The sequence below is a fragment of the Lampris incognitus genome, chromosome 11 (assembly GCF_029633865.1).
Source record: "Lampris incognitus isolate fLamInc1 chromosome 11, fLamInc1.hap2, whole genome shotgun sequence".
NCBI classification, from domain to species: Eukaryota; Metazoa; Chordata; class Actinopteri; order Lampriformes; family Lampridae; genus Lampris; species Lampris incognitus.
This window is the reverse complement of record NC_079221.1, coordinates 45348484-45375779: the sequence shown is the minus strand read 5'-3', so window position 1 is coordinate 45375779 and position 27296 is coordinate 45348484. Positions and strand designations below refer to the sequence as shown.

The window sequence follows — 27296 nt, the reverse complement described above, 5'->3', positions numbered from 1 at the left end:
TCCAGGGCATCATGCATAACACGAAGCCGGTCTTCACTGCTCAGTTTCACCCCGAGGCGAAGGGTGGTCCCACAGACACCGAGGTAAACATTCCACTCACAATAAATGAAATGACCCCTGAAGTGTCTTCTCCTGTACAGATCGCACACTGTTTCCCCATTTCTGGGGAGAGCGGACTCTACTAAAAAGAACAGCCTTATCATAGAACAGTTTTTCAGAAGCATCTCATCGTAGTCGCTTAGGTATTCTTTGATTTTTGGTAAAACAACAATGATCGTAGTGCTCAGATACTTAAAGGAAACCCAGACAAGAACTCTTAAGAACTGCAGATGTAGGCAAAGTTTGAAAAAAGCAAAGTACCAAAAAAAAACACACATAAAGGCTATGACGGATGGTTTTGATTCAGACAGCCAATTTCAGTGGAAACAAAACTGTTAACGCTATCTTTTCTAATCTGAAATCATCTAAAACAATTTATTTGTGCTAGTTATTATTAACTATCGGTAACCATTTGAATATTTTGACCAAAAACCGCTAGTTTTGTGTTCTGTTTGTTGGCAGCCGTGACTAAAAATTAGACTCCAGGGGGCGTCCGGGTAGTGTAGCGGTCTATTCCGTTGCCTACCAACACGGGGATCGCTGGTTCGAATCCCCGTGTTACCTCCGGTTTGGTCGGGCATCCCTACAGACACAAATTGGCCGTGTCTGTGGGTGGGAAGCCGGATGTGGGTATGTGTCCTGGTCGCTGTACTAGCGCCTCCTCTGGTCGGTCAGGGCGCCTGTTTGGGGTGGGCGGGGGGAACTGGGGGGAATAGCGTGATCTTCCCATGCGCTACGTCCCCCTGGTGAAACTCCCCACTGTCAGGTGAAAAGAAGCGGCTGGCGACTCCACATGTATCACAGGAGCCATGTGGTAGTCTGCAGCCCTCCCCGGATCGGCAGAGGGGGTGGAGCAGTGACCGAGACGGCTCGGAAGAGTGGGGTAATTGGCCAAATACAACTAGGGAGAAAAAGGGGAAAAATCCAAAAGAAAAAAGAAATGAGACGCCTGCTTACAGTACATCATTACGTTTCCTCTAACAGTGGCTATATCGGCATTCTTTGTTTATTCCTGCAGTTCCTCTTCGATGCATTCATATCCCTGATCAAGGAAGGGAAGGATGTGAACATCGTGTCAGTCATGCCCAAGAAACCTGACATCCCTCCCCGAGCGCAGGTCAGTTACTGTTGGCTCAGTGATGTATACATCTACATTTACTCACAAAGAGACTGAAAGCCAGCACATCCATGAACTGCTTTATCTTCGCTGTCTGATGAGTGGCACTCCCATTTGCAAAGTATATGATGGTGTTGCCTACATGTCTGTTCTGTGTGTAGCTGTCTAAGGTGCTGGTGCTAGGCTCTGGTGGCCTATCTATCGGCCAGGCTGGAGAATTTGATTACTCTGGGTCTCAAGCCGTCAAAGCCATGAAGGTAAGAAATACAATAACGCAGTTTGTATCATGTCAACCATAGACTGAATAAAAAAGATCCACATGGTACCTGTGGCGCCACCCACTGGTTTCTGAATGGAAATGCACGCGTCGGCGTTGTGTTTTACCACTCGAAGTTTTGTCATAAATTGACATTTTTATCTAGTTTTTAGCCACAATTGTACACTACACTTTTAGATCCTGGTTGTTATACCTGTATATTTTAACAAGGTACGAAATATTTAGTCATCAGACCTTTGGATCTTAAGTTATTAGTAGTTTTATGCTTGCTGTCAGCTGGATGTAGCTTACTGGAACATCTCAACTGCTGCCAGCTTAACTAGGTTTATTTTTAGCCTGGCGTCTAAGCTAGCCGGTTGCTTTTATTGAGGATTTTAAACTTATTGCACCTTTACGGACCTTCATGCCAATTTTCTTGCTTATTGCCTGACAACAAACATTGCTGTTCTACCTTTGCACAATTGAAGACTGACGTTACCTGATTGCAGGCTGAACTCAGGTAGAGGGACAAGTTAATACTGGGTCTATCATCTGTGGTCACAGTGCAGTCAAAACACCTCGCCTTCCTGGGCTTGGACACCAGCCAGTCCTGACCCCCAGACCGTACAGCATTAGCCCAGGACAATGATACCACTATTTCGTGGTCTGGAGATGAAGCGATCCACTCTAAAGGCCTCTTTACCCCGGGTGAGGAAGTTTGGCTCAGCCTTGGAGCAAAACCTAAGATTCAAGTTTGCTCAACTCCATCCATCCCAGAGCCTTGGGTCCAGGGTAAGAACAGTAAACCCCACTAGGGTAAACACCGCTCCAGCCACTGTCACATGAGGCTTTCCAGCTTGGAGATAAATGTAAAGTTCTGGAAAATCTGACCTCCCCAACTTGCCTGGACAGCAACATTCAGCACCCGCACACAGGTGCGGACAGTTCCGTCACTAATTGACATCCACAGTGGCCGAGTGCTTTCAATTTTGGTTATGCGGTAAAGTACACCTATTCAAGTCCTTTGGTGAGTCCGATCCATCATACTAATGACTGTCACTCTGCCATACTAATTCCTGTAATATTAAACCATAGACACAGACCCTGTAATCTCCTTGTAACATACAGGGATCTAAACAATTTATTACCAGTTCGGACTTTAATTATCAGTCCCCCACAAAGCCATGCACCTCGGACTTTATTAAACATCAGGTCGCTAACAAATAAGTTATTTTTGGTTAATGATCTTATAAGAACCCATAACCTGGACTTCATCCTACTGACCGAGACCTGGCTGGATAGAAATGGCGCAGTTGCACTCATTGGGACTGCACCTCCTGGCTTCAAATTCATCCATACCACCAGATCTGATAAGCGAGGCGGTGGAATAGCTGCTGTCCTCTCTGACCACATAGCTGCAAGGAAATCCCCCCCGGGGAATTCACATGTTTTGAATACCTTGCTTTTTCTATACATTGTAATGTTTCAATTTTAATCATTTCTGTCTATCGGCCACTAAAATCTAAACATGGCTCTCTTGATGAGTTTTCTGAGCTACTGTCCAAGGTTTCCACTGACTACAGTTGTTTAATTATCTCAGGGGATTTCAATGTTCATGTTGATGGTCACACAGACCCCGATGCTGGAAACCTAACCAGCTTACGGAAAGCATTTTCCCTCACTCGGCATGTTTCTGGACCCACCCACAATAAGGGGGCATACTCTGGACTTAGTCATATCAAAAAGACTTAACATTACTGTGCCCTATGTCATGGATATTCCTATTTCAGATCACTATTGCATATTTTTGATGTGTCTGCTTTTCCTGTACAACAGAAGAGTACTCAAACAATCAAAACACACTTCATTGACAATGATACAATTGAAACCTTCAAGAAAACTATAAATGAGTTATCGTCACTCATGGCATCACCAGCTGAGGATCTTGCGAACAACTTCAACTCAAAAGTATGAACATTGCACCTGTTAAAACTAAAAACATAGAAAAACAAAAAAGCCCCCTAGAGAAATGCAGTGGTTGTTAGGCAGTTTAAGAGTGTTGCCAGGCAGAACGACAGTGGAGAAAGACTAAACTTCAGGTTCACCATGTAATCTGCAAGGATGGACTGAATAAGTACAACAAAGAAATTAAACAGGCCAGACAGTCTTTCTCCTCTAACATCATTAATGAAAATATTAACAATAGCAAAGCGCTCTTCTCTACCATTGATCGAGTTACTAATCCACCATCTCCACCCCTATCAGAGATGCTGTCCACTGAAAAATGTGAGCAATTTGCTACGTTCTTATATAACAAAATTATTGCCATTAGACAGAACATTAGTGCCTCAAGATCCAGTAATGAATCTACCCTCCAGTTCTCCAGAAATATCACTGGCGCTGTGTCTCACTTTGACCCTCTAGAACAGACATGGGCAACTGGTGGACCGCATTTGGCCCCCATCCTCACTCAGTACGGCCCACGGGTCAATTTCCAAATATCAATAAATTGTTGGTTTCACAGGCGTTGGAAGCAAGCGGGCCATTTGACCACAGCTGCACCGAATCCCAATTGTAATTATGCTCTCCACTGATAGATGGCGCTTCCTTGAAACACAAGAGGCCTGTAGCCAAGCAACTGCTTGCACATGGTCTCGTCTTGGTCTTGGCGGGCCTGTTCTGCAATGACACGTGACGAGGAGAGACATAAGCGGCAAAAAAGAAAACTTGACTTAGAGAACCATGTCTTCCAGGCAAGATAGGAACCAGGACATCTTTTTTACAGAATTCAAAGGCAAACCTACGTATGTGTTCAGTGTGCCTGGAAACAAAATCAGCCATGAAGGATTTCAGCTTGAGTTGCCACTACAATACCACACACAAATGGCATGTACACTGGAGGTACCAGAGCGGCTATCATCGCTGACCTCATAGGAAAAATACACCGACAGCAGAGCCTTTTTACCAAAGCCACGTCCACACAGGTGTCCTCTCTCAAGACCTCTTATGCTGTTTCCCTTGAGCTTGCTAAAAAGCAAAGAAGCCCTTGTCAGATGGCAAAACAGTGAAGCTATGTGTGCAGTAGAGATGGCTAAAGCTTTTGGAGATGATAACATGGCCAAGAACTTTGAAACGGTTTCTCTGTCCCGTCGCACAGTGACGCGAAGAATTTTTGACATTCAAAGTCATGTCAAGGGAAAGCTAAAACAAGTCATGCATGACTGCAAGTACTTCTCCTTAGCGTTGGATGAGAGTACAGATGTGATGGATGTTGTCATGATGAAATAAAAAAACTGGGACAATTACAGTTTCATTTATTTTGACCAATGTATACACATTTAAACAAGAATACTCAGTCATGTACGTATGTATGTTTTCTGCATTTTAATCTAACGTTACAATGTTATGTTTCATATTTTAAAAAAATAATCGTGAAAATCGGATTTGAGGTTTTTGAGTTTTGGACCCTCCATGGAATCTCTACTCATCATTGTAGTCATTGCGAAAACCAGTCCAGATTACATCATCCGGACTGGTTTTGGTGTGGGAAAATTAACATTTTCTAGGACAGGGTTACATTGACAATGTTTACAAAGCCTACTCATATAATTTAAACATTCAATCCAAATAGCCTTAAGATAGTAGAGCATGACAGTGCCCCTTTAAAAACACACACACAATATGGTCATGTATTACACACATACATAGAATACACATTATTCTTTTCTGTTTGCTCTTCCGCTTATCTTGTCAGGAGAGCCAGTCAGTGGTCCTGGTTGTCTGGAATGGATAAGAGTAGAAGAGAACATGAGCACAAAACTGAAAGAATAGGGATTTGAAATGTACCATTAACTAATTTAACCATGCAACAGCATCAGAAAGACTAAACAACAACATAATGCAACTGTATTAAAATAAAAATAGCCCACATGCTATAACTAGCACTGATAAAATCCATTCATCAGAGGAACATATTGTAACGTGCATGGATAAGTAGGTCCCCGAAAATCCTCAAGCCTTGGATCAGTGACAATATAGAAGCCATGGCACGAATGATGAGAGCTCTTTTGATTTCCGCGCGCTCTCTGCTGGCTCGGGCTTCATAGTAGCCTAGCAACAGCAGTGCATCGGCAGCAGTGCGACCACCAGCTACCGGTCTCGCGCATAGAGATTAGTAGAGACGACGTCTATCTGTCTGGTCTCGCGTGGCTTGCTCCACCTCCAAACAGTAGGCGAAGGGCGAGAGGCTACATTGTTTCTTTGTTATTATTAATATTGAAACATTAACACACCATTGTTCTGTGTTCTAGTCTGTGCGCATCAAGACGTTTACCATACATCAAATGCTGAAATCGGGGACATTTCCGGGGACAACTTTAGCCGGGGACAGGACATCCAAACCGGGGACTGTTCCCGGAAATCGGGGACGTTTTTGTGTACATAGTAAATAAGATTAAATGACAAATAAATTGTTCCTGATTCCTGATTGATTGACCCCCACCTTACCAGCTCAAGTGAAAGAGCTGAAAATCATACTAGAAACATGGTTGACAAGGGAAATTTAAATCGCTTCAACCAGCCTCAACTTTTGGTCAGCTTTGCCAGGGTTTTGGACTCAATATAAATTCTATTCAATTTAATTTCCTCTTTTTCGTAAATGAAATAATGACGATTGCATCGCCTTGTTGTGTTGGTGCTGCAGGAGGAGAACCTGAGGACGGTGCTGATGAACCCCAACATTGCCTCGGTGCAGACCAACGAGGTGGGCACCAAGCAGGCCGACTCTGTCTACTTTCTGCCCGTCACACCACAGTTTGTAACAGAGGTTATCAAAACCGAGCGTCCGGACGGCATCTTGCTGTCCATGGGGGGACAGACTGCACTCAACTGCGGTGAGGACCTAGTTTGGAGCTGATGCAGCTGTGCGTGTTTGTATGTTTGTGTTTGATTGAATGTATATGGGTGTGTGTTAGGCTCTAAATTGCTCATTTGTAGGAATGTTGTACGAGCCATTTTGTGTTTGAGCCCTTTGACTGGTGACTTGTCCAGAATGTCTTCCTGCCTTTTTCGCCCTGCTCCTGTTGGAATATCCTCCATCCCCTCATGATGTTAAACTGGTTTAATTGTTTATAACGTGCTGATGAATGAATGTATATTTGCTGCTACTGCTGATGATGATGATGATCGTGTGTGTGTGTGTGTGTTCTTGTTCAGCTATCTATGTGAGGACCAATTAAGAGTTTTTAACCATAACAATGAGGACATTTTTGCAAAGTTAGGACATTTTGGCTGGTACTCATTACTTTAAGGGTCTATTTCAGGGTTTGGACTAAGGTTTATGGTCAAAATTAGAATTAGGTTAGGGTAAGGGTTGAGGTTAGTCATGTCATTCTTGTTTGGATTTTTCCCCCTTTTACTCCTCAGTTGTACCCGGCCAATTATCCTATATTCCGATGTGTCCCGGTCGCTGCTCCACCCCCTCTGCCGATCTGGGGAGGGCTGAAGACTACCACATGCCTCCTCCCATACATGTGGAGTCGCCAGCTGCTTCTTTTCACCTGACAGTGAGGCGTTTCGCCAGGGGGACGTAGCGCGTGGGAGGATCACGCTATTCCCCCCAGTTCCCTCTCCCCCCTGAACAGGTGCCCCGACTGACCAGAGGAGGCGCTAGTGCAGCGACCAGGACACATACCTGCATCCGGCCTCCCACCCGCAGACACGGCCAATTTGTGTCTGTAGGGACGCCCGACTAAGCTGGAGGTAACATGGGGATTCGAACCGACGATCCCTGTGTTGGTAGGCAACGGAATAGACCACCACGCCACCCGGACGCCCATATGGATTGAGTTTTAACTAAGTTTTGTGTGTGTTTGTGTGTGTGTGTGTGTGTGACCCTGTCCAGGAGTGGAGCTGTTTCAGAGTGGGATCCTGAAGCAGTACGGGGTTAAGGTTCTGGGGACCCCGGTGGAATCCATCATGGCCACAGAAGACAGACAGCTGTTTGCTGACAAGCTGATGGAGATCAACGAGAAGATTGCGCCCAGTATTGCTGTCGAGTCGGTAAAGATCACCAGTCAGACAGCAGGACAAAGGACAGCACTTCTGTTAAGATGTTCTACAGAGAACTTGTTGGCTTGGTGCCAGACCGGTTTGGGTACTGACAGCTTTTGTCCTGCAGGTTTCAGATGCCCTGAAAGCAGCGGAGCAGATTGGTTATCCGGTGATGCTCCGCTCAGCTTATGCACTGGGGGGCCTGGGCTCGGGACTGTGCGCTGACAAAAGCAAACTGGAGGAGACGGCTCGCAAGGTGGAGTATACAGCGCAGGACACTCTCAGCATTTGCAGGGCTTTTCTTCAATTTGACATTGTAGAATTTTTCTGCCTACTGCTATTAAGACTCCAAATACATTTATACATGTAATGCCTCCAGTTAAAGGCAGACATATATCTGAAACCCGACCTTAAGGACGACTTTGGCCAGCTGTCGTGGCAATACTATACCAGATGACTCATTTGTGTAAACACAGAGTATTAAGAAAAAAAGTTATTTGCAGTACTATCACACTTAATGCTTGCAAGCATGGTACACATGAAGTCAACCTTACAAGTGTGTGGCGATAAGTACAGTGCAGCCTCTCTTATAGGGCAGTTGTCTGTTCTGCTCCTCCTCATCTCATTTTCTCCAGCTCACACCCCACCAAGGCCGTTTCTCTAATTACTTTGTACCGACTTTGCTACACTCAGCAAGTTTCTCATACGTCTTCTGTCAGCTAACAGTTTACAGTAGGCCTTTATTTCTTTCTCCAAATTGTACTTGGCCAATTACCCCACTCTTCCGAGTCGACCTGGATGCTGCTCCACCCCCTCTGCCGATCCGGGGAGGGCTGCAGACCACCACATAGCTCCTCCAGTACATGTGGAGTCACCAGCCGCTTCTTTTCACCTGACACTGAAGAGTTTCGCCAGGGGGAGTAGCGTGTGGGAGGATCATGCTATTCCTCCCAGTTCCCCCTCCCCCCTGAGCAGGCGCCCCGGCCAACCAGAGGAGGTGCTAGTGCAGCGACCAGGACACATCCACGTCCGGCTTCCCACCTGCAGACATGGCCAATTGTGTCTGTAGGGGCGCCCGACCAAGCTGGGGGTACCACACGGATCTGAACCGGTGATCCCCGTGTTGGTAGGCAACAGAATAGACCGCTACGCTACCCGGATGTCCCACATATTGGCAGTCTTGGTTTAACAGGAGAGCTGCTACAGCGTGAGGGACGAGGAGAGTGAGTGGCTGGTAACCAACAATGTCACACGGTGCTAACACTGCCTTCTCTGTTGCTGCTACAGCACATAGACAAAGTGGTCAACCTTGTGCCACTGCATCTAGCTTTGCTGAGAAATATGCCACTGGCCTCTGCTTCTTTCCATGCTGCTGTCGTAACACTGAAGTCATGTAGCCCTGATTTTTTTGTCCACAGTATGCATGAAGCTGTTGTTTCAGTTTGGTGAAGGCTTCTTCAGCCTCTGGTGTCCAATTAACCTCATCCTGTGGTTTCAAATTATGGCCATGTGTGATATTCAACAATGGTCCCTCGTAGTAGGCATAGTCAGTCTGGTATCCATTGTGTGCAGTTGCCAGTCATGCCTAAGAATGACAATTTGTCTCTTAATTTGGGATTTTAGAACATCCAATCTTGCTTTCATGTGCTTTGTGCTCAGGTGCTTACCATCCTGGGATATCAAATGACCCAAGAATGTCACCCCTGTCTGCGCAAACTGTAATTTGGATAGGCTAGCCTTTTGGCCAAGTTCTGCAAGGAATTTCAGCAGTGTCACCATGTCTTTTTTGCACACATCCTCGTTTGGTGAACAAATCATCAGATCATCCACATACTGAACTAATACTTCCTTCAGGCATTTTTTGTTGTTGCATGCATCCTCGTTTGGTGAACAAATCATCAGATCATCCACATACTGAACTAATACTTCCTTCAGGCAATTTTTTTGCATGCATCCTTGTTTGGTGAACAAATCATCAGATCGTCTATGTACTGAACTAATTTACTTTGTCCTTTTTGCCCTCTGCAAATGGATGAAACAAATGCATGAATTAGAGTCTCTGCATCAGCCATGGACATGAAAAACCGAGTTTTAACTATGTTACGTAATTGAAAAAAGGCAATCTTGGTGATTTTTTAAATATGTTTATCAAAGGAAAGGCTGGGATCAAACGTAACACCAAGATTTTTGGCTGCCATACTTGGTGAAATCAGAGTTGTAGATTGTTATTGTTACCTGATCAAATTGGTGTCTGTGTTTAACAGGGCCAACGACCAGCATGTCAATTTAATCCGAATTTAAAAGCAGAAATTTAGTGACATCAATTTTTTCACCGCAGCCAAGCAGGCCTCTAAATTACTCATTTGAGTGTGATCATCAGCCCTTATTGATACATGCAATCAGCATCTCAAACGTCACCATGTGGAGTTGAGCACCAGCAAAACAACATTTAAAAAAAAACATCTTCCATCAACAATTAATGTATTCATACATTTGTACGCTGCCTTTGTTAAAATGATACATACACTATATGGACAAAAGTATTGGGACACACCTCTTAATCATTAAATTCAGGTGTTTCATTCAGACCCATTGCCACAGGTGTATAAAATCAAGCAGCTAGCCATGCAGTCTGCATTTACAAACATTTGTGAAAGAATGGGTTGTTCTGAAGAGCTCAGTGAATTCAAGCATGGTACTGTCATAGGATGCCACCTTTGCAATACGTCAGTTCGTGAAATTTTTCCCTGATAGATATTCCATGGTCAACTGTAAGTGGTATTATTGAAAAGTGGAAGCATTTAGGAAAAACAGAAACTCATCACGAGGTGGCAGACCACGTGAAGTCACACAGTGGGGTCAACGATTGCTGAGGTGCATAGTGCATAAAAGTCACCAATGCTCTGTTGACTCAATAACTGCAGAGTTCCAGCCTTCCTCTGGCATTAACATCAGCACTAAAAACTGTGTGCTGGGAGCTTCATGGAATGGGTTTCCATGGCCGAGCAGCTGCATGTAAGCCACACATCACCAAGCACAATGCTAAGCGTCGGATGGAGTGGTGTAAAGCACGCTGCCATTGGACTCTGGAGCAGTGGAAACGTGTTCTGTGGCATGACGAATCATGCTTCTCTGTCTGGCAGTCTCATGGATGCCAGGAGATTGTTACCTGCCTGACTGCATTGTGCCAACTGTAAAGTTTGGTGGAGGAGGGATAATGGTATGGGGTTGTTTTTCAGGGGTTGGGCTCAGCCCCTTAGTTCCAGTGAAGGGAAATTTTAATGCTTCAGCATACCAAGACCTTTTGGACAATTCTACGCTTCCAACTTTGTGGGAACAGTTTGGGGAGGGCCCTTTTCTGTTCCAGCATGACTGTGCCCCAGTGCACAAAGCACGTCCATTAAGACATGGTTGGGTGAGTTTGGTGTGGAAGAATTTGACTGGCCCGCACAGAGCCCAGACCTCAACCCCATCGAACACCTTTGGGATGAACTAGAACGGAGATTGTGAGCCAGGTCTTCTCATCCAACATCAGTGCCTGACCTCACAAATGCTTTTCTGAGTGAATGGGCAAAAATTCCCGCAGGCACGCTCCAAAATCTTGTGGAAAGCCTTCCCAGAAGAGTGGAAGCTGTTATAGCTGCAAAGAGGGGACCAACTCCATACTAATGCCTATGGATTTAGAATGGAATGTCATAAAAGTTCCTGTAAGTGCAACGGCCAGGTGTCCCAATACTTTTGTACATATAGTGTATATTACATGCTGCCCATTCAAAAAGATAACAATTCATGTTTTTTTGAGTTTGAAATGATGTTATGACATCACTTTTTTAATGTGTGCATTTGTGATTTCATTCATTAAGGTGTGTTTAGATTCATTGAGCCAGTAAGTTTGTGTGTAGTTTCAGTGACGAGTCGGACGCTGCCCTTACAAATTGTGCCCCACCAGGCTTTCCGTGCAAGAGACTCACGGCTGATATGCCATCTTACTTGTCACCATGCCACTTTCTTGTCCTCTCTTGAACCATGTTCCCTCACACTCTTCATCTGCCTCAAATTCCACATGCACTGTAGAGTGTAGATATGCTGGTGACATGAAGGCACCTGATGAAGGCACTAGCTGATGAGCTTCCTTCACTAAGACTCAGCAGGGACCATGCAACGATAAGTCCCACTGATTAACATACTATATATGAATGGGACTTTGCATGGTATGTGTGTGTGTGTGTGTGTGTGTATATATATATATATATATATATATATATATATATATATATATATATATATATATAAAATATACACATTAGCAGCTGATGAGTGTGCGATGCACGAAACAGGCTTGCACTGCTAAGTATTAAAGCTTTTTTTTTCCTGCATCTGTATTGATATTCTACTCATTAGTTGAGCACTTCTATCAACACCATTGATGGTTTCGAGGGAAAAAACGCTATCTATATCTATCTATCTATCTATCTATCTATCTATCTATCTATCTATCTATCTATCTATATATATGTACACACATGCGATGTTTGCTTTGAGAATGTTGAATGAGAAGTATAGAGAAGGCCAGAAGGAGTTACATTGTGTCTTTGTGGATTTAGAGAAAGCATATAAGACAGGGTGCTGAGAGAGGAGTATTGTATGAGGAAGTCGGGAGTTGCAGAGAAGTATGTAGTAGTGGTGCAGGATATGTTTGAGGGAAGTGTGACAGTGGTGGGCTGTGTGGTTGGAATGACAGATGGCTTCAAGGTGGAGGTGAAATAACACCAAGGATCAGCTCTGAGCCCTTTCTTGTTTGCAATAGTGATTGACAGGTTGACGGACGAGATCAGGCAGGAGTCTCTGTGGACTATGATATTTGCGGATGACATTGTGATCTGTTGATTCAGGTTATTGGGTTTGGCGGAGAAATAGATCTGAGTATCATCAGCACAACAGTGGTATGACATGTTTTGAAAGTGACTAAACAAAGGACCCAGAGGAAGCATGTATAAAGAGAAGAGGATTGGAACAAGGACAGACCCCTGAGGGACTCCACACAGTAGGGGAGCTGACGAGGATACAAGGTTGTTAATACAAACATTAAAATATCTAATTCTCAGATAAGAGCAAAACCAGTTTAACGCTCTACCAGAAATGCCAACCCAGTTCTCCAGCCTATCAAGTAAGATGGCATGATGGATGGTATCGAAGGCAGCAGTTAAATCTAGGAGAATAAGAATAGAGTATTCACCTTCATCAGCATGCATAAGAATGTCATCGGACACTTTTTTAAGGATTTTGGATAAGAAAGAAAGTTTGGAAATTGGTCTATAGTTCTCTACCCTTTCCAGATCAAGAGAGGGTTTTTTTGAGATGGGGCTGAACACAGGCAATTTTAAAGTAGTCAGTAGTGTGTGTGTGTGTGTGTGTGTGTGTGTGTGTGTGTGTGTGTGTGTGTGTGTGTGTGTGTGTGTGTGTATATATGTATATTAATATTCCGCTCCTCATTTGTTGAGCAGTCTTACCAACACCATTGATGGTTTCCGGAGAAGGGGGAAAAAAACACTATATATACTTAGGAAGGTCTGTCCTTAAATTGACCATTTGCATTGCTTTGGTGTCTTCCTGCTCTGTATCAACCCACTTATCAGAACAGGTTAGATTCCCCTTATCAGAACAGGTCAGATTCATTCCCAATGCACACATCAAATCTCTCCCTAGTAGATTCACTGGACACATGTCTAATAGCATAAAAGAGTACTTGAATTTCTGGCCAAATGGTGACATTACACTAAGCAGGTTGGTAAATATGTCTTTGGTCATCCTTCCCCCTGCCCCAACTATGGTGATGTATCTGCCACTCATTTTAACTGGCTCAGTCAATTCTTCCTCTCTCAGCAAAGTCTTGTGCCTGAATCGACCAGGAAAGAGAAATCTTTCCCCTGTATTGTTAGAGTTGGCTTTGAGAATTGCTCAGTTATCTCATTTGGTACCAACTGACTAGTATGTGTGTGTGTTTGTGTTTGCGTGTTCACCAGAGCGTCCGTTGCCATCCACCTCTGCCGCCTGTCATGCGTCATTCCCTGTTCAGCAGTGATTTTCTGCTGCCCTCGGTGTGCTGCCTCTGCCACATCCTCCCCGCCTGACTCCTCTGGAGTTGGGTGCTCCCTGCCAGGGCTGTGAACAGTCTTTGTACCAATGGTCTGTCACCCAGCAGTTCCAGCAACCCTCTGTCACTTGTATGCTGACACCAACTCTTGTCATTTGCCCTCTGATGCTGCTTCTTACCCGGCCATGTCCTCGGCCAGTGCCTTGAGCCTGGAATGCTTGGAGCCGGGCCACCTGGAGTTTTGCAGCTAACCTTTCTTGTTTGATTATGTTCTTTTCAGCGGAGGCAGCTGCCTCCTTTTCTGCATGAATGGTGTAATTTTTTATTTGATCCAGCCAGCACAATGTGTCTTGGCCTATGGACTACTTTGAATTTAAATGGCTGTAAGGCTAGATACCAACAGTTGAGCTGCATGTTGGCATCCTGCTGGTGGAGCCACTGGTCAGCTAAACAAAGACAGGGATGAACCATCTATAATAGCCGGCCAGTCCCAGGAATGCTCTCACCTGCTTTTTCATCTTAAGCTTTGGGGGGCTGGCCACAATTGCTGCGGTCTTCTCTATCTGGGGTGCACTGCCACCTAAGTAGTACCCCAGATACCGTACCTACCACCGCCTGACTGCTCATTTCTTTGGGTTGCCCTTGAACCCCACCTGCCTCAAAGACTTGAGCACCGCCACTACCTGCCACATATGCTGCTCCCAACTGCTACTATGGATGATCAAGAAGGTGGCAGCATATGCAAGGTGTGGCCGCAGCATCCGGTCCATTAGGATCCTAAATATAGTTTGGGCTCCGGACAACCCGAATTGAAGTGTACAAACCAGCTGGAACAAACTGTCCAGTGTGGAGAGAGCTGTTTTTTTCCCCCTGAGACTCTGGAGACAAGGCAATCTGCCAATAGCCCTTGGTTAAATCCAGCGCCGTAAAAAGGTGAGCAGAGCTGAGCCGGTCCAGAAGTTCATCAACCCACTGCATTAGATAGGGACAGGGATTAAAGCAACAAAACAAAAAAAAACTACTGAAATTTCTTTTCAAGCCAAGTCATATTCTTTTTTCTTTTTTTTTTCAATGCAAATTTTGAAATGATTTTGAAAAAATTGGTACATCTCAAGTTAACATATCCAGTGAGACATTTCCTGGTGATGCCACGAATAGAAATAAAATGACTATAAAATAAAAGAGAGATCCGTACAAGAGAGAATACAGCACTAGTCATAAATCCAAAGAAAAGGGAGCCACCCAGGCAAACAAAGACAGGAATCATATTTCAGGATCGTCAAACAATGTAATATAATTCCAAAATGGCCCCAGATTGGTCGCCTAATATGGTTTCTAGCAGTCATCCTGATCAGCATGGATTCAGAAAAAGACCATAGAGGGCTAGAGTGTTTAGGCGCTGTGGTGGCTTGGGGGGGGGGTGTCACCATCTTACAATGCTGTAATTGCAAACATTCCCAAATCCTCTGTGAATAGTACACATGGCTATCGAAACTCTAGTTAATGGTGACATCCAAATTTGTATATGAGACTGGCTGTTTGTTTAGGTCGTTATGCCACTGTATTGTTTATAAGGGTGGGGATACCTGCAGTCAGTTGAGCCTGAAGAGGTCACTTAGATGAGTGATGAAACGTATCTGTTGTATCCAGATGAACTGATTCAACCTTCTTTGATTTTTGATGCATCAAGACATCAAATGGTGACATTTTGTCATTATGGAGTTACAATTCATAGATAGCATGTAAATACAATGCATTATGGAACATCTGTGTCCATCTACATGTGCTGCATACTCACAAATTTGTATGAATAAAGTATACATCCAACATCTGTATACTGCACATAGTAATTGCATCATATTTATTTTATTTGACCGTCAATAGATCACAGAAAGTTGAATCAGTTCATCTGGACACAACGTTTAGTGGCAGAAACGTTCATCACTTGTTCAAGTGGCCTCTTCAGTCTCAACAGACTGCAGGTATCCCCCACTGTTATAAACAGCACAATTGCATAACGACCCAAACCAAACCAACAATTGGTTTCATATGCAAATTGGCTTGACCGCTAACTAGAGTTGCAATGGCCATGTGTACTATTCACAGAGGATTAGAGAATAGTTGCAGTCACACTATTGAAAGATGGCAACAGATGTACTCTTGCCCCCCCCACACACACACACACACATACACAGTTCAGGGATGGTCGTTCCCTCTTAACACTTAACATAGGTGGCCTCTTTGACGCCCCATTCAAACCAGCGTTGCTCCCTATCAAGGATGTGCACATCCTCATCCTTGAAAGAGTGGCCACTGGCCAGTAGATAGTGTAGACTGTAGATGGGTGTAGACTGTGGAGTCCTGACCGGACATGTTAGCTCTTCTGTGTTGTGTCATCCTCTTGGCTAGTGTCTGTTTAGTTTCCCCAATGTACAAGTCACGGCAATCCTCCTGGCACTCAACAGTGCACACTATATTGCTCTGTTTGTGCCGGGGGACCTGATCCTTGGGGTGGACCAATTTTTGGCACAGCGTATTTTGGGAATTGAAAGCAGTGGAGATGCAGTGTTTGGAAAATACTGTTCTGACACATCCTCACAGCCTTTCTGTTCACCAGAGAGGATGTGAAAACTGACAGATTAGCCATCTTAGACTGTGACATTGCAATTGGTGATGGCGGACATTTGATTGTTGATGTTTGACGTAAACCAACACATACTGATTAGTACTTAAGGTTTGACTCTCATCATCCACTGGAGCACAAACTAGGAGTCATCAGGACACTGTACCACCGAGCTCACAATGTCTCCACTGACACAGCGCCCGAGAGAAGGGATCTCTGAAACGATGAAATGGCTGCTTTCCCTCTTCTACTGTCATCATACCAAACAGTCAGTCAAATTTCATGTTATTGGACAAACCAGTCAGGTTATTGGAATAACCCTGCCCCCAACGTGTCAAAACACAATTTGTCGTGCAAGAAGAGAAGTGTCAAACACACGAGTAGAAGTCTCAAAACTAAACCTGTCGCGCGAGCAGAGAACTGTCAAAATTCAACTTGTCGAGCGAGCAGAGACTGTGCATGTGGACTGCACAGATACTGTTATGTGCGCTCGCGAGGAGGCTTTTCTGCTCACACTGATTTTGAAACTATTTAAACGCCATACCATTCTTTCAAGGATGAGGATGTGCACTTCCTTGATAGGGAGGAACGCTGGTTTGAACAGGGAGTCAAAGAGGCCATCCATGTTAAGAGGGAACGACCATCCTGAACTGGGGGGGGGGGGGGTTAAGAGTACATCTGTCACCAACTGATTCAACTTTCTGTGATTTCCTTACCTGGATTATGGAGTATGCATAATGACTATTAGTATGAATAATATGGGTAGTATATGGTTTCAGACATAGCTGGGAAATTTTTAGACCTGGCAGTGGGCAGGAAATAAAACCAGCTGCACTGGGGGTCTGCAAGGACTGGATTGATAACCACTGGTGGTAAATAGATGGAATTTTTAAAACACATTTTATTGTCCAATTTTATTGTAGGCTTTGGCAATGAGCAGTCAAATCTTGGTGGAGAAGTCCCTGCTGGGTTGGAAGGAAGTGGAGTATGAGGTGGTAAGAGATGTGGCAAACAACTGTGTCACCGTCTGTAACATGGAGAACTTTGACCCCCTGGGCATACACACAGGTAAGAGAAACACCCCTCCACACCCACTGCTCTCTTCTATTTTTCCATTGTCTATTCTATTCCAAGTTGGTTCTTAAGATACTCAAATGAGTCTCTTCTCTTCTCTTCTCTTCGCGTCTCATCTCCTCTCTTCAACTAAAAACTAAAAGTCCTGATTGTGAGTATGGCCATAATGCACGAACAATATCAAGTGTGACTTGATATTGTTCTTTTGAGAAGTGTGTATGAGAAATCCGGAAATGTTTCTAACCACGCAAAATCGTTCTTACACAGGTGTCTTGAATGTTGAGTCACTCTTTCTCAAATTGAAAGTTCCTGTCAGCAAATGTTCAGTTAGAATAGTTTTAAAATATTGCAAAATAAGAATTTAAAATGAAAACAAAAATTACAACTTAAAGGATCAAAGTGTGCATATAAAAAAAAATCTGTGCATTTGAGCAGTTTTTGCATGAGGCCCAGGTCACTGAAACTAGGTTCAGAAACAAGTACCTTGAATAAAGTAAGGCCCTTTAACCCTCCGTTTGCTGCTTTTCTAGGTGACTCCATTGTGGTGGCACCTAGCCAGACACTGTCCAATGAGGAATACCATATGCTTCGCGAGACGGCCATCAAAGTGGTACGTCACCTTGGCATTGTTGGTGAGTGCAACATCCAGTATGCTCTGCACCCATCCTCCCTGGAGTACTGCATCATCGAGGTCAATGCACGCCTTTCCCGAAGCTCCGCGCTAGCTTCCAAAGCCACTGGGTAAGCGATGATATGCATATGAGCGGATAGTCCTCTTGTAGTAGTCTAAACTTATATACAGATATCTGGAGAAATAGTACAAATAATTATACTCAAGCTGAAGTGTTATCTTTTTTTTTTTGCATCATTCAATAAACCTAACCCACAATGAGTGTGCCAAAGAACATACATTGATAATACATTGATAGTCTATTGATAATTGTTAATGCTGGTTCTGTCTGTCTGTCTGTCAGTGCTGATAGGTGTGTTGATACACCCACATCCAACAGAGCCATTAATAATGTTATTAGCTGAAGCTATGTTTATCTTGCTATGCTTACATCACAGAGTACCAGGACCAGCCGGCCATGTTTCTAATGAGCCCATATTATGCTGTTTCCCTGTTTAATATATATTAATTTTTGTGGCCTATTTCCAAATATTTAAATATTTTTATACTCAAAAGCACCCAGTTACAGTTGTTTAGGCTGTGTGTGCAGCACCTCATGCTCATTCAGCCTGAAATGAGCTGTTTTGACCTCCAGTCTCTTCTGTCTCTTTACGGCCCTCCCACACTGTACCAAGCCTGCTCTGTTGTGATTGGCCACCCACTTAGAGCGTGTGGGGAGAAACTAAGGCTAAGTTTTTTACAATTTTTGTACGCTATTTCATCATTAAATGCACTTCTGAGAATTTTTGAGGCAAGAAAACAACTGTATATAGATTTTGAATTTTGGCAGTTTTAGGAAAATTGATGGCGAATCGAAAATTTGTTCTGTTTTCGGAGTTGAGACGCTCCACAAACTGGCGACCAGCCGGCCAGTCACGTTCACATACCCCACTGTGAGCTGGCTGGAGTCCTCTCAAGAGACCGGTCTCACAGAAAAGAGGCTTTTATTTCCCTGTTGACGGATGGTTTATTTGAATATCATAAAAATTTCCATTATAAAATGAATGGAACCTGTGATTATCTCCCTTGTTCTCCTGTGGAGTGTTTTGGTGAAGAGGTCATAAGTGTCAACTGACTGCAGGTATCCCCACCCTGGCTGCAGATTGGCTTCAGGTGCGCTGATCTCCGATGAGCCTCTGGTGCGTGGCTGCGCTCTCAACGAGCGCGCTGATTGAACCCTGCCGGTAGACTCAGGCGGAGACGCGCCTTGCGTCTGGACCACAACAGTACCCCCCCTCCTACGGGGGCGACCGTGCAGGGGCGTCAGGGTGTTCCAAGTAGAAGTCCGACAGGAGGGCGGGGTCGGCGATGTAAGACCGGGGCACCCAGCTCTGGTCTTCCGTACCGTAGCCCTCCCAGTCCACCAGGTACTGGAAGCCCCTCCCACGGCGGCGGACATGCAACAGCTTCCTGACCGGCCAGACCGGGTCGCTGTCCAGGAGTACACGGGGAGGAGGCGGGGCTGCGACAGGTGGGGAGAGGGTACTGACAGACACAAGCTTTCAGCTTGGAAACATGAAACACGGGATGTGCCCAAAGAGAAGGAGGGAGAGACAAATGCACCGCAGTGGGGTTGACGATCCTCTCCACAGTGTAGGGTCCCACTTAGCGAGCGGCGAGCTTGCGAGAGGTCGTCGGTATGGGGAGGTCCTTGGCCAGGAGCCAGACATCCTGGTAGACCGGGGCTGGGACGCGACGCCGGTTAGAGGAGCGTTTGGACCGGTCGTTGGCTCGCAGCAGGGCGGCACGAGCAGACCTCCACATGCGGCGGCATCAGAGGAGATGATCCCCGGCTGACGGGACAGCCACCTCGGTCTCTTGCTGGGAAAACATGAGGGGCTGGTAGCCCAGTGAACATTCGAAAGGAGACATTCCAGTGGCAGAGCTAGTCATGGTGTTGTGAGCATACTCAACCCAGGCCAGGTGCTTGCTCCAGGTCGAGGGGCTGCTGGTGGTCACACATCTCAGGGCAGACTCCAGGCTCTGGTTGGTGCACTCCGCCTGTCCGTTTGTCTGAGGGTGGTAACCGGAAGAGAGACTGATCGTGGCCCCAATCCCCCTACAGAAGGCCTGCCACACCTGGGAAGAGAACTGGGGACCCCGGTCAGAAACAATGTCCAGGGGGAATGCCATGGAGATGGACCACGTGGACAACCAGGAGTTCGGCGGTCTCGGCGGAGGACGGGAGCGCCACGAAATGGTTCTGCTTGGAAAAACAGTCGACAATGGTGAGTATGACTGTGTTACCCTGAGACACCGGGAGTCCAGTCACGAAGTCCAGGGAGATGTGTGACCAGGGGCGACTGGGGACCGGGAGGGTACGCAGGAGACCAGCAGGGGGGCGATGGGAGGTCTTACTCCGGGCGCAGGTGATACATGCCACCACAAACTCCCGAACGTCAGCCTCCATGGTAGGCCACCAGAAGCGCTGCCGGAGGAAGGACAGTGTCCTGGAGGCGCCAGGGTGGCAGGTGAAGCGGCTGGAGTGGCCCCACTCGAGAACCCTGGAGTGGACTGGGGCAGGCACAAACAGACGGTTTTGGGGAACGTTACCAGGGCTGGGGTGAGTTCGCTGGGCGGTCCTGACCAGAGAGTCGATGGCCCAGGTGACGACACCCACAACACGGGTCGGAGGCAAGATGGTGTCCAGGGCACCCTCCTGGGTGCCATCCTTCGTAGATGCCCCCGGGTGGAGCCGAGAGAGCGCGTCTGCTCTGGAATTCTGTGACCCTGGACGATAGGACAGCATAAAATTGAATCAGCTGAAGAATTGCGCCCAGCGGGCCTGGTGGTCACTCAGCCGTTTAGCTGACCGGATGTACACCAGATTCCGGTGGTCTGACCACACCGGGAAGGGATGCTCCGCCCCCTCAAGCCAGTGTCTCCATTCTGCCAGGGCGGTGTGGACGGCCAGCAGCTCCCGGTCGCCGACGTCATAGTTGCGCTCAGCTGGTGTGAGGCGCCGGGAGAAAAAGGCGCAGGGGTGCAGACAGTGATCCTCTGCTGAGCGTTGTGAGAGGACCGCCCCCAACCCAGAGTCAGAGGCGTCCACCTCCACCACGAACTGGCGAGTAGGATCCGGGTGGGCAAGCACCGGGGCCTTGGAGAACCTCCTCTTGATGTCTGTAAAGGCGGTCTGATCCTCCGGGGTCCAGTCAAACTGGCGGAGGGTGGAGGTGAGGGATGAGAGGGGCACGGCGATGCGGCTGTAGTCCTTGATGAACTTCCCGTAGAAGCCCGCAAAACCCAGGAATCTTTGCAGCTCTGTCCGGTTCTGGGCCACTCCAACACTGCCTCGACCTTCTTAGGGTCAGTCCGAATGCGCCCTGCCTCCACAATGTGGCCAAGGAACTCCAGTGAGGGGGTGTGAAAAGCGCACTTCTCCGCCTTGACAAACAGGCGGTTCTCCAGAAGGCGCTGCAACACCAGGCGAACGTGTTGGATGTGTTCGTTGAGAGAGTGGGAAAAAACTAGAATGTCGTCCAAATAAACCACAACAAAAACATTGGTCATGTCCCGGAGCACGTCATTAACAAGGGTCTGGAAAACTGAAGGGGCATTTGTGAGGCCGAAAGGCATAACTAAATACTCGAAATGTCCCAGTGGCGTATTGAAAGCAGTCTTCCACTCGTCTCCTTCTCTGATGCGGACGAGATGGTAAGCACTGCGTAAATCAAGCTTGGTAAAAATGGTGGCAGCAGAGAGGGGTTCAAACGTGGAGCTCATGAGGGGTAATGGATATCGGTTCTTAACCGTAATGTCATTAAGTTGTCTGTAATCAATACAGGGGCGGAGCCATCCTTCTTACCAACAAAGAAGAATCCGGCCGCCATGGGGGAGTCGGAGGGGCGAATGATCCCGGAGGCGAGTGAGTCGGTGATGGACTCCTGCATGGCCTTCTTCTCAGGAAGAGTGATGTTATGCAGCCTCCCGGGTGGAGTGCGGGCACCAGGGAGGAGCTCAATAGCGCAGTCGTAGGGGCGGTGTGGAGGGAGAGAGAGCACCTCGGTCTTGCTGAAGGCAGCCGCAAGGTCATGATAAACCTCGGGCACGTCGGAGAGGTCTGGAGGAGGAGGCTCAGCCTTAGGAGCCCCAGGAGGATAGGAAGCGGAGCGGAGACAGTTCGCGTGGCACGCAACACTCCACCCGATGATCCAAGCGGAGGACCAGGCGGTCTTGGGGTCATGCCTCTGCAACCAAGGCCTCCCGAGAACCAGTGGTGAGGAGGGAGCAGTGAACACAAGGAGGCGGATTGTCTCAACATGGTTGCCTGAGACAGTTAGCTTGAGAGGCTCAGTGGTGTGGGTGATGCGACAGAGAGCGCGTCCATCCAGCGAGCGGGTCTCAATAGGGGTTTCCAGCGGGGTGAGGCTGATGCCAGCCTGCCAAGCTAGGGCCCCGTCAATGAAACTCCCGTCGGCTCCAGAGTTGATAAAGGCGCCGATAGGCAGAGACTGCTGACCCCAGGCGAGAGACGCAGGGAATAAAGGAGATGGGGAAGGCTTGTTCTGGGGCAGAGTCATGCAGCTTACTAGTAACCTCTCCCCTAGTAAGCTCGGCCTTTTGGGCGTGTGATACAGTCCCGAATGAAGTGTCCGGCCTGCCCACAGTACAAACAGAGCCGGCCTCGCATGCGCTGTTCACGCTCAGCCCCGGTGAGGCGTGACCGAGCCACCTCCATGGGCTCCACCCCAGGCTCAGGTGGTCGTGGCGAGGTAGTGGACGGAGCTGCTGGTGCTGGCTGGGGACCCCGGAGGGGACGCGGTGACTGGGGGGTACCCCGGGGAGAGGTGAGGGACTGGCGCTGAGCTCGAGCGCGTTTGTCTCGCCTTGCCTGGAGGCGTTGGTCCATCTTCAGAGCCAGGCCGATTAACTCATTGCAGGTCGCCGGCCAGTCTCTAAAAAGTCCATCCTTGACCTCCTCACTGAAGCCCCCCCTGTATGCACTCAGCAGGGCCTCGTCATTCCAACGGCATTCTGCGGCCAGGACTCGGAAATCGACGGGTGTATTCGGCCACCGAACGAGAGCCCTGTTTGATGGTGTGGAGACGGGCGGTGGCGTCACAGCCACCAATGGGGTGATCGAACACGCTCGTGAATTCCCTGAAAAAGGCTGAATAATCAGAAGATAGGGCGGGTTTCTGGTCTAGGGCAGCCGTGGCCCATCTGAGAGCCTTACCAATAGGCAGGGACATGATAAAGGCGACCTTAGCACCGTCTGAGGTGTAACGGCTGGGCTGGTGGCGGAATACCAGCCTGCACTGGACTAAGAAACCACGGCAGAGCTCGAACTTGCCCTCATAGGACTTCGGGGGGGGGTTAGCTTGGGCTCTCTATGAGCGGGCCCGAGAACCGAAGCTGGGGCTAGAACTGGTCCTGGGGCCGGTTGATCCACTTGAGGCGCGGGTTGCGGTGGGCTTACCGTCACGTCCAGGCAATCCAGCCGAGCGAGGACCTGAGCGAAGGCGGCGGTGAGACTGTTCTCCAGCGCCGTCATCCGTGTGCCTTGTTGTTGGACTGCTGCGTTGAGTCTTACGATGAGCGGAGGATCGCCAGTTCCGCTGAGAGTAGCCGCCGGAGTTGCTGCTGGAGTTCCTGCTGGACCCGGTTCCATCGTGGCCAGATTGTACTGTTGTACGTCGGAAAGGAACCAGTGCAGGGGTCCGGCAGGGTCAAGCCCGTAGGCACGTTTATTTCTATTCAGGGAAGGAAAATGCGGGATGTGTATGGTGCAACTAGAGTCCTGGATGTGGGGTGTGTAAAAGACTATGTTTGTGTGCAGGGCGAGTGTGGTGCGTGTGTGCAGGAATGTAAATGACTGGAAGGTGTTTGTGTGTGTGCGTGCTGGTGAAGCGCAAGTCCAGGAGTAGGGGTTCTGCGGGAGGCAGCGTGGGAGCACAAGGGAGGGGTCCGAGGAACACAAGGGACGCGAGGAAGATGGAGCCCGAGAAGCACTGGCACCGGGGGTTCTGGGAGGACGGGGGAGAGAGACACGGAATTAGACTCAGGAATCACAACATAGGAATTGCAGGAGAAAAACACAGCCAAAGAGTCTAGCGATCCACTGGGTAACTACCGTACTAGATGGCACAATCTGGCAACTATTGCACGTCAGCGTCCTCTCTTATAGCTGGCTGCAGTTTGGCTTCAGTTGCGCTGATCTCCGATGAGCCTCTGGTGCGTGGCTGCGCTCTCAACGAGCGCGCTGATGAACCCTGCCGGTAGACTCAGGCGGAGACGTGCCTTGCGTCTGGACCACAACAATCGGTTTCATATGAGAATTGCTGTGGCCATTAACTAGAGTTTCAATGGCCATGTGTACTTTTCACAGAGGATTGGGAAATAGTTGCATGGGGGGAATGGTAGACTGTATGAAAATACAAAACAACCCCAACCTTAGCAACAGCACCAGCCTTAACACTGACCAAGTGTGTCTGCTCCTGAAGTTGTGCCTTTAGTCCACGTACTTCACTTACAGGGGGCAGTACTATAGGCAGAAGAAAGACAGAAAGAAAGCCACTTCATTTTTGTCACTATACAGTTGTTCGATTAAAATTAAATTTGTCTTCTGCATTTAACCCATCTTATTGTATAGGAGCAGTGGGCAGCTGCAGCACCCAGAGACCAACTTCAGTTCTTCGTTCCATTGCCTTGGTTAGGGACACAGTGTTAACCCTAACATGAATGTCTTTTTGATGGTGGGAGGAAACCGGAGCATGTAGAGCAAACCCACGCAGACATGGGGAGAACAATACAAACTCCACACAGAAAGGATCTGGGATGGCCTGAGGTTCAAACCCAGGACCCTCTTTCTGTGAGACAACAGTGCTAACCACCGTGCCTCCTATAGCACACCCAGAAGCATGGGTGTGTTATAGGTTACCCAGTCTCACCTGCAGTGGCCAACTTGTATATGGAGGAAGTGCAAAAGAGGGTTCTGATGTCCTATCCAGGGACACCACCTAGCCATTGGTTCAGATTTGTGGATGACACCTGGGTTAAAATTAAATCTCAGGATGTAGCACATTTCATCCACCACATTAACTCTGTGGACAATCACATCAAGTTCACCAGGGAGAATGTGAAAAATGACAGGATAGCCTCTTAGACTGAAATTGCAATTGGTCATGGGGGCATTTGATTGTTGATGTTTACTGTAAACCAACACATACTGATCAGTACTTAAGGTTTGACTCTCATCATCCACTGGAGCACAAACTAGGAGTCATAAGGACACTGTACCACCGAGCTGACAACGTTCCCATCGACACAGCGGACGGGGGAGGGGAGAAATCCCATATTAAACAGACCGTCATTAAGTGTGGTTATTCTAACTTGGCATTTGTCAAAGCCATGAAGACACACAAACAGTGCACCAGCCGATTGAAGAGAGAAGGACAACAGCTATCTAAGCATAAACCAGTGGCGATTCCGTATATGGCAGGAGTTTAGGACAGTTGAGACATGTAACATCCAAACACTGCGTTTCAGTTGCTTTCAAACCCCAAAACATGCTGCGCCAGAAATGGATCCACCCCAAGGATCGGGTTCCCTGCCATAAACTGAGCAATATAGTATACACTGTTAAGTGCCAGGAGGATTGCCGTGACTTGTACATCAGGGAAACCAAACAGATGCTGGCCAAGAGGATGGCACAACACGGGAGCTAACACGTCAGGCCAGGACTCTGCAGTCTACACCCATCTACAGGCCAGTGGCCACTCTTTCAAGGATGAGGATGTGCACATCCTTGATGGGGAGGAATGTTTGTTTGAAGGGGCGGTCAAAGAGGCCATCTATGTGAAGAGGGAATGACCATCACTGAACCGAGCTAGGGGCTAAGAGTACACCTCTATCGCCATCTTACAATGCTGTGATTGCAACTATTCCCCAGTCCTCTGTGAATAGTACACATGGCCATTGTAACTTTAGTTCATTAATTAATTAATCAATTCATTCATTCATTCATTCATTCATTCATTCATTCATCATCAGCCACTTTTCTGGGGTCGGGTTGCGGTGGCAGTAAGGTAAGTAGGGCACTCCAGATGCCCCTCTCCCCAGCAACGCTCTCCAGCTCCTCCTCGGGGATCCCAAGGCGTTCCCAGGCCAGGTTGGACATGTAGTCCCTCCAGCAAGTTCCGGGTCTACCCCGGGGTCTCCTCCCAGTTGGACATGCCCAGAAAACCTCCAAAGGAAGGCGCCCAGGAGGCATCCTAATCAGATGCCCAAACCACCTCAACTGGCTCCTTTCGACACAAGGAGCAGTGGCTCTACTCCGAGCTCCCTCCGGATGTCCGAGCTCCTCACCCTATCTCTAAGGCTGACCCCAGACACCCTACAGAGGATCTAATTTCGGCCGCTTGTATCCATGATCTCACCCTTTTGGTCACTACCCAAAGCTCATGACCATAGGTGAGGGTTGGAATGAAGATTGACTGGTAAATTGAGAGCTTTCCTTCCGGCTCAGCTCCCTCTTCACCGCAACGGTCCAGTACAATGTCCGCATTACTGCTGATGCTGCACCAATCCGCCTGTCAATCTCCCGCTCCATCCTACCCTCATTCATGAACAAGACCCCGAGATACTTGAACTCCTTCACTTGATGCAACAACTCATCTCCAACCCTACTCAACCCAACTCTAGTTAATGCTCATGGCAATTTGCATATGAAACCGATCTTGCAGTTGTTACGCCACTGTATTGTTTATAAGGATGGGATACCTGCAGTCAGTTGAGACTGAAGAGGTCACTTACATGAGTGATGAAACAGTTCTCTCAATAAAGGTTGTGTCCAGATGAACTGATTGAACGTTCTGTGATTTAGCCTCTAATAAATAAGAAAATATGGGAATATGTAAAAGCAAATATAATAACAATAATAACAAATTGTGGAATCACACACAGAAATAAAGAGCCATTTGCTAGCTGATCCCTACAGAAACATCTTGCTCTATAAGCACTTTATGGGTGTCTTCGTTCCACATTTTCAAGCAAACAAACACATACGTTATCCATAAAACATGTTCACTATTGTCATTTAATTTGAATGGTACCAGTGTCAAAGAAATCTGACCTCTACTTTTGATGCTACGACCTTCGGAGCGGCCAGAGGCACACTTCCTATCAGGGATATGTACCTTTGCATGACACCAAATTCTGCTCTACCAAGCTTTGTTTCAGGGTTCCCGCTTCTGGTCTACCTAAGCTTTGCTTGAGGGCACTGGCAGAGCCAGACAATTTTTATAGGGGTGGAAAGGCTGAGACCATTACTCACATTGGGGTGGTGGCACAAAAACTGATGTCTTGTTT

At 47.2% G+C, this 27296-nt stretch overlaps 1 protein-coding gene across 1 annotated transcript in view; it reads left to right on the top strand.

The window, feature by feature from the left end:
* Positions 1-27296, top strand: part of cps1 (carbamoyl-phosphate synthase 1, mitochondrial) — a 123463-nt gene that overhangs the window by 23103 nt on the left and 73064 nt on the right. The window contains exons 11-18 of the mRNA XM_056288938.1: positions 6-83; positions 1118-1216; positions 1378-1473; positions 6175-6364; positions 7375-7532; positions 7651-7779; positions 17164-17308; positions 17845-18055. Of these exons, the coding sequence (XP_056144913.1) occupies positions 6-83; positions 1118-1216; positions 1378-1473; positions 6175-6364; positions 7375-7532; positions 7651-7779; positions 17164-17308; positions 17845-18055 (1106 nt within the window). The remainder of the gene's footprint in view (positions 1-5; positions 84-1117; positions 1217-1377; positions 1474-6174; positions 6365-7374; positions 7533-7650; positions 7780-17163; positions 17309-17844; positions 18056-27296) is intronic.